Source organism: Lepisma saccharinum, chromosome 29 (assembly GCF_977018435.1).
Source record: "Lepisma saccharinum chromosome 29, izLepSacc3.1, whole genome shotgun sequence".
Lineage (NCBI taxonomy): Eukaryota > Metazoa > Arthropoda > Insecta > Zygentoma > Lepismatidae > Lepisma > Lepisma saccharinum.
Genome location: NC_139257.1, coordinates 16,391,063 through 16,410,325, shown reverse-complemented (window position 1 = coordinate 16,410,325; position 19,263 = coordinate 16,391,063). Strand labels below are relative to the sequence as shown.

Genomic DNA, 19,263 nt, shown 5'->3' with positions numbered 1-19,263 from the left:
TTCTATCGTACCTCACAAAACTAGCATAGTCATGTACATCAATCTCAACATCCGTGCGTGAATGTCTTGTGTGTGTGTGTGTGTGTGTGAATGTGTTTTTCTCTTTCTATTTTTATGTGTTGTCTTGATTTTTTTTAAATCTTGTCTTTATCTTCTCCTTGTAACCACTTTTTTTCTATTTTTATTTTTTATTGTATTTTCTTCTCTCTTTTTTATGATTTTGTTTATGTACACTAGGTAAATGTCAAACGGGGTTAGGTGGGAGAACAGCCACAGGCTGAACCTCACCCTTTAATAAAGAAAATTTGAATTGAATTGAATGTGGCACCAGCGCAATTCTGCCCAGCAGCCTATTTTCACGGCCATGTGTTGAACTCTAAAAACTGAACACCAATGTTCATTCCCATCCTTTCAGATCAGTTCGGTTGCTTAGATATACAAATTCCAATACCTGTCAATCACTGGGGTACGCAGCGGGGGCTACAGCCCCCTCGGAAATTGTGATAAAATCAACGTTTTCTAATAAAAGCAGTGACGAACTCGAGAAATACCAGAGTGTTGCATATGCAAAATCGCCTTAAAATGACCCCCGATTGCTATTTTTGAATGTGAAAAGTTTTAAATTTTTTAAATACTCGTATCTTATTGTGTATGCCGCCCTTCTAGAAAGCAGCTGCGCACTATTCACCTTTACAATTCCACCCCCTCCCGAAAAAAATCCTGCGTTCGCGAGTGCTGTCAATTCAGATCCGGCCGTCAGGCTGGTACCTTTCCACCGGATGAGGCTAGTAATGAAATTTGTAAGATATCCAATCCAAACCGACATCTGCCTCGAAATATGAATGAATTTTTCTTGGAGTTTTCGTTTGGAAGTGTCGTTTTCATGACTTCGATCTACTTTGTAGAATTGGAAGTGGCGTACTGCAATGAATGGACATCTGGTTACCCCTGCGACTGTCGCTCGAAGTTCGGTCGGCGTTGGTGGTTCAAAATTGAACCGGAGTTGTGGTCCTTAGAAGGGCCGACTGGGGTTTTGGTCCTAACAAGGGCAGAGTTTGCTGTCAATTCGTAATTTTTACGAGTTATTTTTATGCCTCTCTTATTAGTTTATTAGTCATTCAACAACTTGCAGGCAACTATACATCTCTGTTAGAAACCACACCATGCATTCGTAATAGAAGTTGAAAGGTGACAGAGCACATTACAAGTGTTTTAAGTTATTATTTATTCTAATCAGTTCATCAACTTAACCTTTTAAACACAATTAGTTTCAGCATTTATGTTAAATGAATATTATAGTGACATCTATAGTGTTTATAAAATAACTTGTATGATAAGTAGCAAACACGTGCTCATTTTCTTACTTCGAAGTGAGCTGGTTATAGACAGGGTGTTTCGAAAGATTAACACAACAGATGGCCAGGTAGATGTTGAAAGACTAACGTCAGACGAGACATTCACTGTCTTAGACTATACTATAAGAAAGGTAATATTTAAAGAATATAAAAATAAATCCAAGTTCGGGACAAATTAGAAAGTAGTGAATAAGATAAGATAATTTTCAAAATAAACTTTCAAGGATTTCTCTGCTTTTAATTTTTTTTAGAATTCATATCCTACTTCTTTAGGATTTTTTATTATATAAATAATTTTGGACATATTTATACGATCATGGTGGTTCATTTAGTACTATGGGCCGATGACATAATAAGAGGATTATTTATACGTCCAAAGGTGTACGGTAGTGTTGCACTGTAAACATATAAAAAATGCCACAATTTAACACAATATGCGTTTTGATACAAGTTGCTTTGTTTGTCATATTGCAATGAGCTCATTTACGGTTTACAGAAATATTATATATTTTTCTTCTTGTGCGTTGCGTGTGTGTTTTGATATAATAAGTGTTTCTCAGTATTCAGGTGGTTAATATATGCATGTTGCAACATTGTTTTACTATCGATTGATAAGTTCACAAAGCAGTTTACGTCATGCGCATAACAATACAGCTTTCAGTTTTGCTCCGTCATCACCAAACGCTGTGTACAATGGACTCAGTTGTTACTTGATAATAAATCAGTTCATTCAAAAGTTTCTCCTCGGCTTAGGAAAAGTATTCATGTTTAGCCATTAACCTAATTCTTTCTCGAGGAGGGCTCATTCGACGGGAAGCCAGCAACACTGAAAATCCCAGGCACCTGGCGACCCAATCTCTAGCGCTTTACCAAATGAATGTAGAACATATTATGAAATAAACTACATGGTTGATTACAAAGTATTACCTTCTTTTACAGAAAAAGAATAATTCTGTGACCTATTTAGTAATTCCTCCTCGTGTAGGAAATAAAATGTCTTAATTATTTGGCACCAAATTATAATTTGAATAATTCTCTTCCATTAGATTACGAAAATACATTAACTAAACTATTCTGCCACCTGTATGTCTCCTCGCCAGACTAGAATTTAAAACTCGATAGTGTTAGGTTCGATTTACTTCGATAGATTAGTACTTCGAGATACATTTACTCTTTACGAATAGATTGATCCTAGTGCAGCAAATTCAAATATACGAGTACGCAAATTAGCCGTGAGCATCCGTTTTTAATGTTCAAGAATTTAATGAAAATTGCCAACAAAGACGATACCAGTTGTTTTGCGAATAAATGTACATTTATTCTAAAATAATCCAAATATGAATGTCTCCAAACGTCACCACATGCTATTTAAAACAGTTGACTAACGGAAAGTTACATCCTGCCATCTACAATTAGATCTGGAACAAGCCACGTGGACAGAAAGGATGTAAATTATGAATAATTTGCGTCAACGTATCTTTGAACTGGACTGAACTATCTTTTTCACTGAAAACAATCAAAGCTCTGTTTCGAACCGTTTAAGTTTAATCAAGGTTTCTCCTGTAATAGACACCAGGGAAGTCCCTTTTCGGCCTTTTAAAGCCAATCTTTATGATGAAGATGAGGGATGACTAGATTAAATTAACGAAGGAACCAATCCCTAGGGTTGAAATGAAATCTTCAGTGGCGAAATCGTGAGTCGACCACTCAACACGCTAGGGCACCGTAGCTGCTCACGCGCATCCTCTCTTAGTCTTGTAGTAATTGTAGTAACAAAACACGAAATCAAGTTTATTAAATTGTAGTCAAGTGACCCACGCTTGATTTCCGTTAGAGATGAGAGTGCCATTCGTACCTTAAATGACGTACAAAGAACGTTCCATCCGTTTTGTTCTTCTGCGCATGTCTCTGCGCATCCTCTACATGACGTGGAATACCTGGCTCCTCCAGACAACCGTTTTCACGCTTCTGCGCTGCTGTACGGCGCATCTACCTGCCCGAGTTAATGTCTATAAGCATTGTAGGCTCGCCGACTACTTCCAATGCCGTTACAAACGTCTCGAGCTCTATAAGGCTTTCAGGCGAATGAAATTCTGATCCTTTTTAATTGGTTAGGAACCAAAGCGATAAAATCGAAACAGTATTAGCCTGATAGCATGGCTGACTGTCCTAGCTTCTACCCTTCCAAGGGGAAACTCGCTCCCGAGTTCCCGTTGATCTTTGCCGACCTAGGGTCCTCAGGGGTCCAAACTTTGGCGAACATTGTCCCGTTGCTCCCGTTCTCCTTGTTGCTGCTCCACGAGAGGGAGTGCCCGGCGTAGGGGCCGTTGTCCCCACCTGAAACGAGAAAGGCTTTAATAAATAAATATGTGTGCACCAGTCTTTAAATGCTACATTGCAGCCCTTAACATCTCTGTTGAAGCATGTAAGAAACTTCATTTACATTACAGACACTCTGTAACGTGTTTGTACATGGAAATAAATGTCTATGATGAAACTACCAAATTGATTGAAGAAAACAAGTATAATCTCCAGCCAGTATGGCCAATATCAGGTATCATATAAACAACTACTCAGAGAATTCAATGTTACACCTCTGTACAAAAGGAGAGTAGCATCACATCAATTATTTTTATATAAGTTAGTCAACAGGCTGGTCGACAGTCTAAGGCTCCTCCAAACATTAAAATTTAATGCTAAGAAGGACATGTTGCGGTTCAGGCAGCCTTTTTATTACAGTAAATCCAACTCAACAGAACACCAGAATTCCCCCATTCTAAGACTATGTATTAAACATAATGAAATAGTCAGAAACGGTGGAGACTTGGATTTCGCTATGCCATTCATGCAATTCCTATCCGTCCTTCGAAGAATGTCATGAATAAATAATAAATAATTATAGATGTTTACTGTGTATATGGGTATGTTTGTAAATACAATTATCCCTGTATGTGTGTATATTTGTTTATATATGAGTATTTACATGTGTATAGTTATAAATGCCTCAGTCTGTATATAGATATGCATCTTGTTCTACCTCAGTGAATATCATTTTTGGATTTATATTCTCTAGAATACTTGTGCTGGTGTTCTTTATGAAACGATTATTGTAGTTTTGCTCTCCTTTTTCTTCTATTGTTTTTGTATTGTTGGCATTATAATTTTTTAATTGTTTAAAATATATATATATATGTAAGCCTATTGTAATTGGAGCTAAAGCTCTGTTATAGGTGAAATAAATAAATAAATAAATAAATAAATATCAGAGCCGTAAGAGGTATGCGCAATAATAATAACAATAGTACTACAGTAAACATTATGTTTATCATCCATTAATATACTTTAAAGTAAAATTATACTGTGTTCTAGAATATCTAAAATCTTTGGAAAACATTTCATTCGTTTTGCATATAAAGACGTTTAGTGATTGTGCTCGTTGTAAAGTTGTATGTTAAAAGTCAATACTTCAGTTCGGTAAGTTGATCTCAGAAAATATCTATTTCATGAAGAATGTGGAGTTACGAACTAATGAATATACTTGACGAAATACACATTGTAAAGAAAAAATAACATCATATTTTCGCTCTCGCATTATCAGTAGAGTTAGGATTTTTAAGAATTAAAAATCACCAAAATATGCAAAATAAAATATGCTCCTATGACCTAAAATTGTACAAAATATGCCCTTATAACTGGCCTGTTTCAAACATCAATATCTAAATGCTGAGATATTTTCACATTCGTACTATTTCTAGTTCGCTTTATGGGCCCTGAGTTGCTATCCACATTGAATACTTTCTGTAAATTTTCAAATAAAAATGAAAAAGATCTTGCTGCAGCCCCCCCCCCAAAAAAAAAGAACTCGCGAGTGACATGGGATTAAGAACGAATCCACTTCGAAAATGACTGCATATTTCTTGGAAAAGCGAAAATATGCTGAATATAACCGAAAATCCATCAAAATATGCTCTATCACGCAGAAATGGCCAAATATGCCAAAATATGCCCTTAAGAAGCAACTTAATTTAATTAGTTTTTTCATAATATGAATTTCTACATATTTAGGGAACACATCACCCTTACGATTTTCTGGATAACATTCAACTTGACGATATATTTTCCTAGCCGCTAAATAAAATACTACTGCTCTTCAATATATATATTTATTATTTCAAAAATGGTTGTGTGTGTGGAGCACTTTGTAAAACTAATAACAAAATGAAAGTAAATAATGCTTATGGAACATGTACGCACAAAAGCAATTTTGCAAGTAGACTGATGCTAATTTCTAATTATAGTAGGCTATATAAATACATAGACTAATACCAAATGTGGACATCCCTGGTCTTAATAAATGTTCCCAACCTCGAATGAGATTTTGGCAATATGTGACACCAATTTCATGAAACCAAGCACAAACAATTGCTTCCATGAGTTCGTGTTTTGGTTTGTATGTCTGGTTAGCTAGTATTTTGCACATAATGGCCCACAAGCTCTCTGTTGGGTTCATGCCTGGAGAGTTGGGTGGCTACCAATGTCTTTGAATATTCACATCTCGAAACCATTGTGCACGTGACAGGTCGTATTATAATCTAAAAATAATTTCATTGAGCTCTCATTCCCGAGAAATTTAAATCGTTTCTATTCTGAAAATATCACATGTTCAGAGTCTGAACCATTCCATAAACCGTAACATCTGACACATTCTTGCCTTGCTTTCTTATGTGCTTCAGTTAGTCTGAGATTTTTACATGAAACGTTTTTGAGAAACACCCTGTTCCTTTAGTCGGAACATTACACTAGTATAGCTAAGGATAACTCCTACCTCGTTGTGAAGTCTAATTGCAATTTGGTGTAACTCATTCTGTTCTTTAGTGCCATGTGCTTTATTTTACAATCCACTTCAGATGTATTTTTCTTTCAGTCACAGTGACTTCTCAGTGATGATTTTCCATGTTGTTCTTGCTTTTCAGGCAACGGCTAACCGTGTAGATTTATGTACATGCAGTTGTCACCCAAATTAAGACTTGAGAATGACCATCCCTACGTAAAGCAAGGAACATTCCTGGTTATGTGGGGAAATGACACACCATCTACGGATGTTTTTTCTAGAAAAGCTGTTCTATATGCACTACTAACCACCAGAACACTGCCAAATAATAATAACGTAACTAAACTGTCAATAATAAACACAGTGTGCAAATTAGAACACATCACGAGCTCCACTAGTAACGAGCGCATTTCGAACTCCCGCCAATAGGACTTCATTAATTGATTACAAAGCCCTCTAGTGGAAATTCAAAGCACTAGACAAACAAACGAATAACACTCCACGACACTTGAACAATTTTAACACTTTGACAAATGCTTCAATCAATCAATTTCAATTTGTGCAGGATAGATAAATACAAGCGAATCCAAAACATTTCAACATTCTTAAGAATACAGTGATGCTATTTTTTCTTCACAAGTTTCTGTGAACTTACAGTCAATTGTCGTTTTGGGAAATCTTTGTTGCATTGAAATCAATCTAATTATTATTATCATCATTGTACATTATCATAATTACACCTTGTACAGTGTCTCTCAAAAGTTTTAGGACAACGACATTTTAAACTAGGCAACCCAATTTACACAAGGCGTTGGTGGGTTGCGTGTAGAGTTAGGCTCAATTTCAGGGTTGCCATATGCACAATAGACATTTATAAAATACGCGAAAAAATAAAAACAAGTATTATTGTATAAAATTATTAAAAATATCACTATCATATCGCAATTGACAAAATTTATTCTCAAAGAAAAAAAATAGGTTTTCTGGTATTTCATCGCTGATGAGTCTACAGAAAGGAAAAGAGGTGAGAGAAAAGGAGAGGTGACAAAGGAGAGCAGAAAGAGAAAGCGAAAAGAGAAGAGGAAAAGTAGAGGAGAGAAGAAAGAGAGGAGAGAAAAGGAGATTGGGAGAAGATTCTAGGAGAGATGAGGAAAATGGAGCAAAGAAGAGAAAAGAGGAGGAAAACGAGATGAGAGAAGAGGAGACGAGAAGAGGGGAGTGGAGAGTAGAGTAATGGAGATAAAAAGAGAAGAATGAAAAGAAGAGGAGAAGAGTGAAGTGGAGTCGGAAATCTAAGACAGGAAAGGAGATACGAGGAGTGGGGATGAGTGGGATGGACATAAGATGCAAGAAAAGTAGGGAAGACGATATGAGATAAAAGCAGAGCAGAAGGAGGGGAGAGAAGAAGGAGAAGAGAAGAACAGAAGGGACTGAAGAGAAGAGGTAGTTTCAGAAAATATCGTCTCAGCGTCAAGAATTGATGCATTGGTTAAATTATCGACATGAAACATTCAATAACATTTTGAAATGTATTGGAGAATGTATTAGATCGGTTCGAAATGCCTTTTGGGTTCTTTCAGAGCAAGATAAAATCTTCCATGTAAGATCTTTGATTTTACCTGCGATTATACCACTAAAAACATGAATGTAATTTTAATATTTATAAGAATTCTCCAATTTTTGTCCACTTCTCCGTTGAAATGGAGATTTTGTAATTTAATATTTCCCCTATCGTTAATTCCAAACTGAAACATTCCGTTTCACACGGACAATGAACACAATGGGATAGGTCTAAAACTTACGAAAATTTTATGCCACTGGAAGGGTTTGAACCTACGACCATTAGATTGACAGTCCTGAACGGTAAACACTACCCCACAAGCCTTCGCTCCTGAAAGTAAGTAGAAGGACCTGACCAATGTGAAATGTAGATGCAACTCTCCTCCTACATGTAATGTGCAAATAATGCTTGTTTGTAACAAAGAAAACGAAGGTAGTACGACTCGGCGAAAACATTTAATGGAGAATTGCACATGATGAGAACTTTTCATTCGATATTTGCGGAGGTATCCTTCCATTGAACTCGAGTGGGAAAAGGGGTAAAATTAGTATGTCATGAATTGCCACAAATATAAATAGTTATTTCATTAATATTTGTCAATGTCTTTGAAGCAGTACACAATTATCGTTAGAGTATCATAATTCACGATCTTATACATGAAAATATCCCTTTGAACGTGTGTCAATTCATTTATTTGTTTATTTTTTTTATAAATTCCATATGCAGAACAATGTAGCCACTATACACTACTATTACAAATAATGTTGCCATGCTCTTGTTTGATAGAAGGGGATTTAAAAAAAAAAAGAAAAGAATACCTAGTATGGAGGATCGAACCTGGGACCGCAATCAATGCTTTCAACTCTAACCAATACACTACGCCCTTTGTTTCCTTTGGAGCAACAGTTCTTAATTATTCTGTCGCGTCAATATTGTAAACGTTATCCTGCAAAAAGATGTTTAACACTCTGTAGTTCTAGAATTACTCTATACACATGCATTTGAAATTTAACTCTCAATTTATTTCTTCGTTGTTAGTATATCTAAGCTTGTGAATATATTTTATTTGTATTTTTATAACGGTTACATGAACATCGACGAAATAGTTCCTTATAATAACCTCCGGTTGACTAAGTTGCCAATATAAACAAATGGAATACAGATTGTCTTCGAGCTTACATTGTTAAAAAGGAGCTGATACTCATATTACTATCCCGATACTTATTCAATAAGGTTTCTTGTTTGTCAGACATTATCACTTAAACTATTTCATGTTGAGCTAGTGCCCAACTTGAAATCTATCATTCTTCAGATTCTCTTTAAAATTCGACTCTGGTCACTTGTAACTTGCTGGGTGCAGACACTGCATCGACAGTGGTTTGCGATAAGAAGCGGCCTTGAATAGCGTGAGTCACTTTGAACGCGAGCAAGCTACGATACCAAGCTTGTCTGCCTTTGAAAACCAAGTCATTTTTTTTCACCGTTTCCGAACGCGATTGCTATTGTAGAAGTATATATTCTCTCAAAAGAGCAAGAAAGAAAATTCGACCAATGTTCTCCCGTCGTTTAAAACCAAATATTATCTATTAAACGAAAAGTTCACGATTGTCACTAAACCTATCTGAGCATAAGGTGGATGTAAACAATACATTTAATAGAAAGATTCTCTAAAATTTCTCTCGCACTGTCTACGTCAGGCCAGTACCCAGGGGGGAGGGGGTGCTTGGGTCCATGCCCCCTCGAACCCTAAAATAATTAAATCTGAACCTATCAGTAATTACGAAAATAACATCGTCGATTTTAGAAATGAGTAAAAATTTCAATTTTGTTCTTACATAAATGAATCTGTTTCATGCGCAAAAGTCTTCAGGGTGCAATATTGGATGGTTTTAGTTTTTTTAATGCAAGGCTAGGAAACGTCCGATTTACCGATTTAGTCAGGACAGTGTGTTACTTTCAATCCCTGTCCCGACTTTTTCGAACTGCAATCGTGATGCGAGATGTCTCTTTATTATTGTTTTTTCTTAACTCACAATTAGACATGTTCTTTATTGTAATAATAATTCCTAGTACGCAATATTTAATTTATAAATATATTATTTTCTAAACATAGAATTATCATTACTTTTTCAATGGCGCTTGCACTATTTGAACTATTTTGTAATATCTGTCTCTCTCTCTCTCTCTCTCTTATATATATATATATAAATTTGGGTCTGGCCCCTTCCTCAAAGAAATCCTGCGTACGGGCCTGGTCTACGCCAATGACAGAAATGCAAGCAATATTTTTATTTACTTTTAACCCAATTAAAGGAATGTGGAAGAATTTAAAAGAAATAAGAAAGGGCGGAACGACTGTTGTTCTACTTTAAAAATTGTTGTTCTTCCAGGAAGAAAAATAAGAAGGATTTCCTCCAGCACCTTAACACAGTGTCCCACGAGTCTCTCTTGATGAATACTGTCAAATGTGAAGTGATTTTATGAATAAAATTTTCCGCCTGTTTACGTCTAACGTTGCGCAGATTTGGTAGTTCGCAAACGGTGTAATTATTTCGTGTTACCTTACGCAAAGATCAAATACATTTCATAAAACTGTTCTGAACACGAGACTTGCGTCAGTAAACAAGCATTTCGTCTGTTGTAGTATCACAGGAAAAGAATATCGTCCTGCAATGTTCAAGCCTCTAGATATTTTCCATTAATAATGTCTAATCACAATAACAAATTTGAAGAAATAACTCGCATTTTCACAACTACGTACCAAAATTCTCGTTTTTCTTCATCACTTCGAAAATAATTTCTCGAAGATATATGCTATACTACAAGAAAGCAATCCAAAATTAAAGTAAAAGTTCAACTACATGTATACCCAACGACATTTGCTATATTGGAGGGACAGAATATTTAAAAATTGTTGTTTCAATCCAAGTTAAGGGCGTGGTGTAGTGGTTAGAGTTCTCGGTTGAACTGCTAGAGATCCCAGGTTCGATCCTCCTTAGAAGGTTTTCTTTTTTTTAATTCTCCTTTTATTATAAACAAAAGCATGGTAACATTATTTGTAATAGCAGTGTATAGTGGCTACATTGTTCTGCATATGGAATTTATAAAAAAATAAACAAATAAATGAATTGACACACGTTCAAAGGGATATTTTCATGTATAAGATCGTGAATTATGATACTCTAACGATAATTGTGTACTGCTTCAAAGACATTGACAAATATTAATGAAATAACTATTTATATTTGTGGCAATTCATGACATACTAATTTTACCCCTTTTCCCACTCGAGTTCAATGGAAGGATACCTCCGCAAATATCGAATGAAAAGTTCTCATCATGTGCAATTCTCCATTAAATGTTTTCGCCGAGTCGTACTACCTTCGTTTTCTTTGTTACAAACAAGCATTATTTGCACATTACATGTAGGAGGAGAGTTGCATCTACATTTCACATTGGTCAGGTCCTTCTACTTACTTTCAGGAGCGAAGGCTTGTGGGGTAGTGTTTACCGTTCAGGACTGTCAATCTAATGGTCGTAGGTTCAAACCCTTCCAGTGGCATAAAATTTTCGTAAGTTTTAGACCTATCCCATTGTGTTCATTGTCCGTGTGAAACGGAATGTTTCAGTTTGGAATTAACGATAGGGGAAATATTAAATTACAAAATCTCCATTTCAACGGAGAAGTGGACAAAAATTGGAGAATTCTTATAAATATTAAAATTACATTCATGTTTTTAGTGGTATAATCGCAGGTAAAATCAAAGATCTTACATGGAAGATTTTATCTTGCTCTGAAAGAACCCAAAAGGCATTTCGAACCGATCTAATACATTCTCCAATACATTTCAAAATGTTATTGAATGTTTCATGTCGATAATTTAACCAATGCATCAATTCTTGACGCTGAGACGATATTTTCTGAAACTACCTCTTCTCTTCAGTCCCTTCTGTTCTTCTCTTCTCCTTCTTCTCTCCCCTCCTTCTGCTCTGCTTTTATCTCATATCGTCTTCCCTACTTTTCTTGCATCTTATGTCCATCCCACTCATCCCCACTCCTCGTATCTCCTTTCCTGTCTTAGATTTCCGACTCCACTTCACTCTTCTCCTCTTCTTTTCATTCTTCTCTTTTTATCTCCATTACTCTACTCTCCACTCCCCTCTTCTCGTCTCCTCTTCTCTCATCTCGTTTTCCTCCTCTTTTCTCTTCTTTGCTCCATTTTCCTCATCTCTCCTAGAATCTTCTCCCAATCTCCTTTTCTCTCCTCTCTTTCTTCTCTCCTCTACTTTTCCTCTTCTCTTTTCGCTTTCTCTTTCTGCTCTCCTTTGTCACCTCTCCTTTTCTCTCACCTCTTTTCCTTTCTGTAGACTCATCAGCGATGAAATACCAGAAAACCTATTTTTTTTCTTTGAGAATAAATTTTGTCAATTGCGATATGATAGTGATATTTTTAATAATTTTATACAATAATACTTGTTTTTATTTTTTCGCGTATTTTATAAATGTCTATTGTGCATATGGCAACCCTGAAATTGAGCCTAACTCTACACGCAACCCACCAACGCCTTGTGTAAATTGGGTTGCCTAGTTTAAAATGTCGTTGTCCTAAAACTTTTGAGAGACACTGTACACCTTACGTGTCTTTTATATGGTCGACCGCCAACGTTATCAAACCTTTAGGTATAAAAATAAAAACGTCAACAAAACAGGATATTGGTCCATTGTTGAATTCTTAGCTTTGGAAGTAGCAAGGGTATAGTTACTATAGTGATGTTCTGTGAAAAGTTCGGATACCGGCAGTGATGTGCGTCTACGCGTAATCAACGACAGTCTGCATTCTACACGTAGACTATTAAATACACGTAGATGACGTAATCTATGTAAACAACATGGCTAAAGGTGATAACTTAGCAAAGGGCGCCGTGGAATTTAAAGACAATTATACTGAGTATCAGTTGGCAACGTGTGAGGAGAACCTTTCAAACTCTTCCTTGCAAATTCGAACAATTTCTCACCTAGAAAAAACTTAATATAGGAAACATTCTAGTGTTTTATGGGAAAAAAGACTAATTTTGCCTCACGACTGCCATCTGTTGTTTTTTCTTGCATACTATTTATCTTCTTCCATAGTTGATGATAGAAGAGAAGATCAATTTTGTTGTAAATAGGATTCTTTTCATTTCGTTAGGAACCAATATAGTTGGAAATGTTACTTTCCTTTCATGAAACCCTTGAAAATTAATTTTAATGCACTTTATATTGTCTACGTAGTCTCTGTAAACTACAACCCAATGTAATCTACGCGTAGATTACGTGTAGACAACGCATGTAGACGTAAACTTATAGTCTACGGCACATCACTGGATACCGGTTTCCATTCCAAAGGCATGGATATTCTTTGTGTAACGTTCAGCATCATACCAGCCATTCTCATCGCTGTGTTTAGCTAAGAGGTGTAGGTGAGTGACTGAAGTAAAATGCAAAATTACATTAATCGTAGACAAGAAGACCCCTGCCTTCACAACAGGTGTTTCTTTCGCCCCATCCTTGCAGCCTCCCCCCGTGTGTTGGGAAGAGACAAGTGTGGATGTCCACGACTCACCCTTCGCTTTGTCCGGGTTCGGTCTGCGCGACGCCCCAACCTCCATCAGCGTGAAGTGTGATGATTCCAGCTTATGAAGTGTATCGTCCGTTCTGGTTCACTGATAATGATGCCAGGAGAAGGCACCGGAGCGTCACTCTCAGCCTCCCCCCCCTCTCACACACACATACAAATATTAAAACAATACTCAATCCTAGGGGACCTTCAAACCAGTGATGTGCCGTAGACTATACGTTTACGTATACATGAGTTGTCTACACGTAATCTACGCGCAGATTACATTGGGTTGTAGTTTACATATACTACGTATACAATCTAAAGTACTGTTGTCTTTTAAAGGGTTTCATGAAGGGAAAGTGACATATTCAACTATATTGGTTCCTAACGAAATGAAAAGAATTTTATTTACAACAAAATTTCTATTCTCTTCCATTAATCAACTATGGAAGAAGATAAATAGTATGCAAAAAACAACAACAGATGGCAGTCGTGAGGCAAGAGTGGTCTTTTCCCCATAAAACACTAGAATATTTCCTATATTAGGTTTCTTCCTTGGTGAGAAATTGTTCGAATTTGGAAGAAAGAGTATGAAAAGTTATCCTTACACATCAGCAACTGATACGCAGTATAATTTTCTTTTAATTCCACGGCGCCCTTTGCTAAGTTTTCACCTTTCTCCATGTTGTTTACATAGATTACGTAATCTACGTGTATAAAATAGTCTACGTGTAGAATGTAGACTATCGTTGTTTACGCGTAGACGCACATCACTGCTTCAAACCTTGGTTTTCGGGGGTATAGTTGTACGACCACGAAGAAATAAGCGCGAAAAGGTTAAATGCGAAAGGATTAAGATATCCTTAAATCACTGAATGAAATCATTTTAAAAGAAATAATTTATAGAATAATGTACATAAGATTTTGTCACTTTTGGTGAAAGTACATTCATCTCGTAATCATTTAATGGTGTTTATTAAGCTCTAAGAAAGGAAACAAAATATATTTTCTGATGGGGTGAAGCTCATACGAAAGGAAATATACAATGTAAACTGTAAAGGAACTTCAATTTCTCTTGATTTAAAATTTAATATTTTTATAGGCAATATAGCAAAAATGTTATCATCATGTTGATCCGTAAATAGTGTCATTATCGTTAAGCTGTAAATAAACGTGCCAGATAATTTTTTGCGAACTATCATTTAAAAAGTCGCCAAAATTCAGTTACAAAGACTACAAAAATATTTACATCCAGAATATTTTATTTTCACGGAAAGAAAAGTTACTGAAATTATTATAGTTTCATTGCGTGGCCGCGGTGGCTCAGTCGGTAACGCGTCTGACTCCTATGCTAAAGGTCCCCGGCCGGTTCAAATCCGGGAACTTTTATAACGTTGGAAGCGGCCCCGGCGCCCACCCAGCGTCGAATTACATGGGTACCTGGGGGGGGGGGTAAAGGCGGTCAGAAGCGTGATGCTGATCACATCACCCCCATTCACGACCGGATCAAGAAAGTGTGGGGCGTTACCCCCTCACCCCCTATACGCCTTCATGGCGGGGTGCTAAGCACAGGGGAGCACTTTTCTTTATCATAGTTTCATTAACACACTCAACGAACTTTCCCAAAGTAGGTACAAATATGCACAGGAACAGAAAATTGTATATTTACATATACTTTCTTTTATTTGCTTTAATCAAACTGCTCAAATATTTTACAGGGGCAGAAAAAAAAAACTTTCTATATATATATATATATATATATATATATATATATATATATATAAGATTATCTACTCTATGTGATCAAAAGTATCCGGACACACCGCGAAACGTGTGTTTACCATAGAGGGCGTTACAGTACTGCCATCTACCGCGTGGAACACAGAGTCAGCGAACTCAGTAGTCTGCAGACAGTGTGAGACAGCAGTATGGGATGGTCTGAGGAACTCGCAGACTTTCAACGTGGTCAGTTGGTTGGGTGCCACTTGTGTCGGAAGCCTGTGTGTGAGATTTCCACCCTCCTAAACATCCCTCTGTCCACTGTTTCCAATATTATAGTGAAGGGATGTGTACAACCCAAAAGCGTGCAGGCCAACCTCCCATGTTGACCTCCAGAGACCATCAAGTGTTGAAGAGGGTCGTACAGCATCATCGTCAATCATCCATCGCCACCATCACACAGGAATTCCGAACTGCATCAAGATCTACTCCAAGCACCATTACTGTTTGGCGCAAGGTGCGGCAACTTGCTTTCCATGGCCGAGCAGCTTCCCATAAGTCAAACATCACACAGACAAATGCCAAACGCCGCCTCGTGTGGTGCAAGGAGCGTCGAAACTGTACCGTAGAACAGTGGAAAACTGTTGTGTGGAGTGGTGAGTCACAGTACACAATGTGGCGATCCGATGGTAGGGTGTGTGTGTGGCGAATGCCTGGTGAACGACATCTACCAGCCTGTATAGTGCCGACAGTGAAATTCGGAGGTGGCGGGGTTACAGCGTGGTCATGTTTCTTCTGGAGGGGGCTTGGCCCCCTTGTTGCTTTACATGGCAATGTCACGGCACAAGCTTACGTTGACATTTTAACATCTTTCATGTTGCCTACAGCCGAAGACCAGTTCGGGGATGACCATTGTGTCTTTCAACACGATCGAGCACCCGTCCATACTGCAGGGCTTGTGGGGGAGTGGTTTGACGACAACAACGTCCCACTAATGGACTGGCCTGCGCAGAGTCCTGATTTGAAACCCATAGAACATCTCTGGGATGTTTTGGAATGCCGACTTCATGCTAGACCACATCCATCCACATCAATACCTCTTGTCATTTTGTCGCTCTGCGAGGAATGGGCTGCCATTCCTCAGGAAACCTTCCGGCACCTGATTGAAAGTATGCCTGTGAGAGTTTACGCTGTCATCAAGCCTTAGGGTGGGCCAACACTGTATTGACTGCCAGTGTTCCCGATGGAGAGTTGCCCAAACTTGTACATTATTTTCAGGTGGGTGTCCGGATACTTCTGATCACATAGAGTATATGCACGGTGCCATACAACCAATTTTAAGTTTCTTTTAAACAAGAAAATCGGCTATAAATCAAAGAAAGTAATTAAAAATTGATTTTTATACACCCTGTGTTTGAGGTAAGATGTTCATGTCTAGAGGGAAAAGCCGGCTCCCGTGGCGAAGTGGTTAGCACATGGCGCTACGACACCAGGGGTCCCGGGTTCGAATCCTGGCCTGGGCATGGATGTTTGTGAGTGTCCATTCATCCATATCATCATTCATCCCCACAAATTTGCCAAAAGTAGCACAAGAAGCGAAGTAAAATAAAGCAAATCAATCTCCCCAAAAAGAAATAATAGAAAGGTATTCCCCTTGAGAATCACCTCGAGGTGGTAAGCTGCATCTTCCTACTTTTTTTACCACCGAGATTTACGGTGTCGTTTACGAGAGTAATTACAAAACGAAAGGGAAACATAAAACATCCATTGCTGATATCACAGAAACAATAAATGGCAACACATCTGAAAAAGAAAGAAATGAGGTTTGGTTTTTGTCGAGATAACCAGAGCGATTGTTCAGAGAGCGATCGTATCGCTATCTGTTGGGGGCGCAGAGTACTAATTGCGTTTCCTGTGTGGAGCTTGCGTGTGCACAATTAGTGGTTGTGCGTGGGGTTATCTTCCCTTACTAGGGTTAAAAGAGGGTGGTCGAGGGTTGGGGTTAGTCATGCGGAAACGCTTATGTTGTTTTGATATTAATAACGATATATTCTTTGTACGGAAGCTGTGTGTCTGTGTTCCATAGTCTGTTACAAATGTTCATTCCGGATTCTTCTAACATCTTCACGATGCTGACGGTAATGGAATATTTCAGGCTTAAGGATTAGTAAACTTCTTTAGTTGTTCCACCGACCATTATGGAGATGATATGATCAGCACCACTCTCCGGTCGCCTTTACCTCGCCCCACATACCCACTTACTAGAAGCTGAGTAAACTCCTGAACTGCTTTATGCAGGGACATAACGTGAGATCATAAACTACGGGAATCGAACCCGGATCTCTCGCGCGGCTCAACAAAATACACAATAACTTATAAACAAATACAAACTTTCAGCTTTGTTATGAAAAGAACTCCGTGGATATAACTAATGTATTCATGACACTTGTGGCAATGCCACGAACAGCCAATCAAAACCCAGAACCGTGCCCAATCAGAGAATAAAGATAAATGTGTTTCACTGATCCATAACGACCCCACTACCTCACCCCCCAACAAACAACCCTCTCTTTTGTTAAACTTCCACGGAAACATAATTAACAGTTATTATTTCCTGTTGAAGCTTGCGGCTTGCGCACGCGTTGGAAAAAAAAAAGTATGTTGTCATTTCCGGGCCAGCTGGGCTCGACCCATGGCCCTTCCGACACGGAACAAAGGTATCGAACTAATTTTCAGCGCCGGGGCCGCAATTATCAATGCAGCGGGAGGCTGAGTAGGGGAGAGAGCACGTGCTGGATTCAGTGGAAGATTCAAGTGCAGCTTTGTAAATTTCTCTCACGTGACCACAAAACCAGCGAAATTTTCAGTGTATTTTCTTGCGCCAGTCAAAGTCTCTTGTCTCCAGGCATTGCTTTAGAGTACAGCATAAGACCAGATTCGAATCGAGTCTCCCAGCCTTGACCGTATACAATGGAATATCATATTAATGTCACAATAATCGTAGGCACATATCTAAGTTCAAATCACCAACCTTGAGACCTTCTGTAAACAAAACCACGTTTATGCAGAAAGCATTGCAAACTCAGAAGTAAAATAATCCGCACGAAAATCTAGCGTTGTTACAGGATTCATTACGTAAGGTAAAACAACGGCCAATTTGTAGTATGGGATACGCTGCCGCAAATGACGTCTCACTTTAAACCCAATGCTCTTTCTTTTGTACTTATTGCTTCACCTTTATGGTTAACTCTTTGCACCAGTAATCATTTCCCATAAATTTGGCTTCTTTCTTGCATGCGAATTGAATATATTTACTTGCATTTTTTTAGACAAAATAATATAACATTGTAATATATATTTCTAAGGTTTGATATAGATAGGAGTGTATTTGAAATTTGTTTGTATATTTTATGTAAATTGTATCTTATATAAATAAGATATATAATGCGCATAAATAGCCATATGCAATAAATATATTGATGATGATGATCAAAACCAGACAAAGAAAGTTCGTAAATTTCTTGCGGTTGGAAACTCTGACAAGCATCCTAATAACGATATTTGTTCCGCCAAATATAGTGCACTTCGTAAAATAACTTCGTGACATGGCAAGGCAAGATAAGTGTGAACATTTTGTAGGAATATGCATTGCAACTTTGAGCTTATAGATTTGTGTACATTATAATATTTTATAACATTGGTTATTTTCTAAAAATAATCATGTGAACAGCAAGGAAGTAGTGCAACTTTCAACATGGCGAGTTCTAAGCGTGCGGGAAGATCTGACGCGGAGTGATACATCGAATCGGTGAGACGGTTTGTTTACAGAAGGTCTCAGGGTTGGTGATTTACACTTTATGTAAAAATATCCATCCTGGCAGTTTCGGCCCACAATCATGTTTCGTTCTCACATATCACTGTATTGGTAAGATAGACTAAACTACATTTTAACTGGGAAATAATGACTGTGTTTACTTAAGTTTCAATTTCACTGCGTCTTTCGCTTCACGATTCATATTTGAGGGCCCACTACCGCAGACACACGGTTATACGTGTACTACTGTGCTTCCTGTGCATAGTCTACCGCTCGTTTTGCCTGTTCGAGCGTAATTCCTTCGAGCGAAGAAGCTCTCTATTCCGTACGCTACCGAGCGTCCTCCCTGCAACACTCTAAGACCCACTTTAGACTTAAGGATT

At 37.8% G+C, this 19,263-nt stretch overlaps 1 protein-coding gene across 1 annotated transcript in view; it reads right to left on the bottom strand.

Annotated features, from left to right (window-relative positions):
• Positions 1 to 3,219: 3,219 nt before the first annotated feature.
• The window catches only part of Fer1 (48 related 1), a 33,836-nt gene continuing 17,792 nt past the window's right edge, over positions 3,220 to 19,263 (bottom strand). The window contains exon 2 of the mRNA XM_083114371.1: positions 3,220 to 3,692. Coding sequence (XP_082970497.1) covers positions 3,532 to 3,692 — 161 coding nt within the window. The 3' untranslated portion in view covers positions 3,220 to 3,531. The remainder of the gene's footprint in view (positions 3,693 to 19,263) is intronic.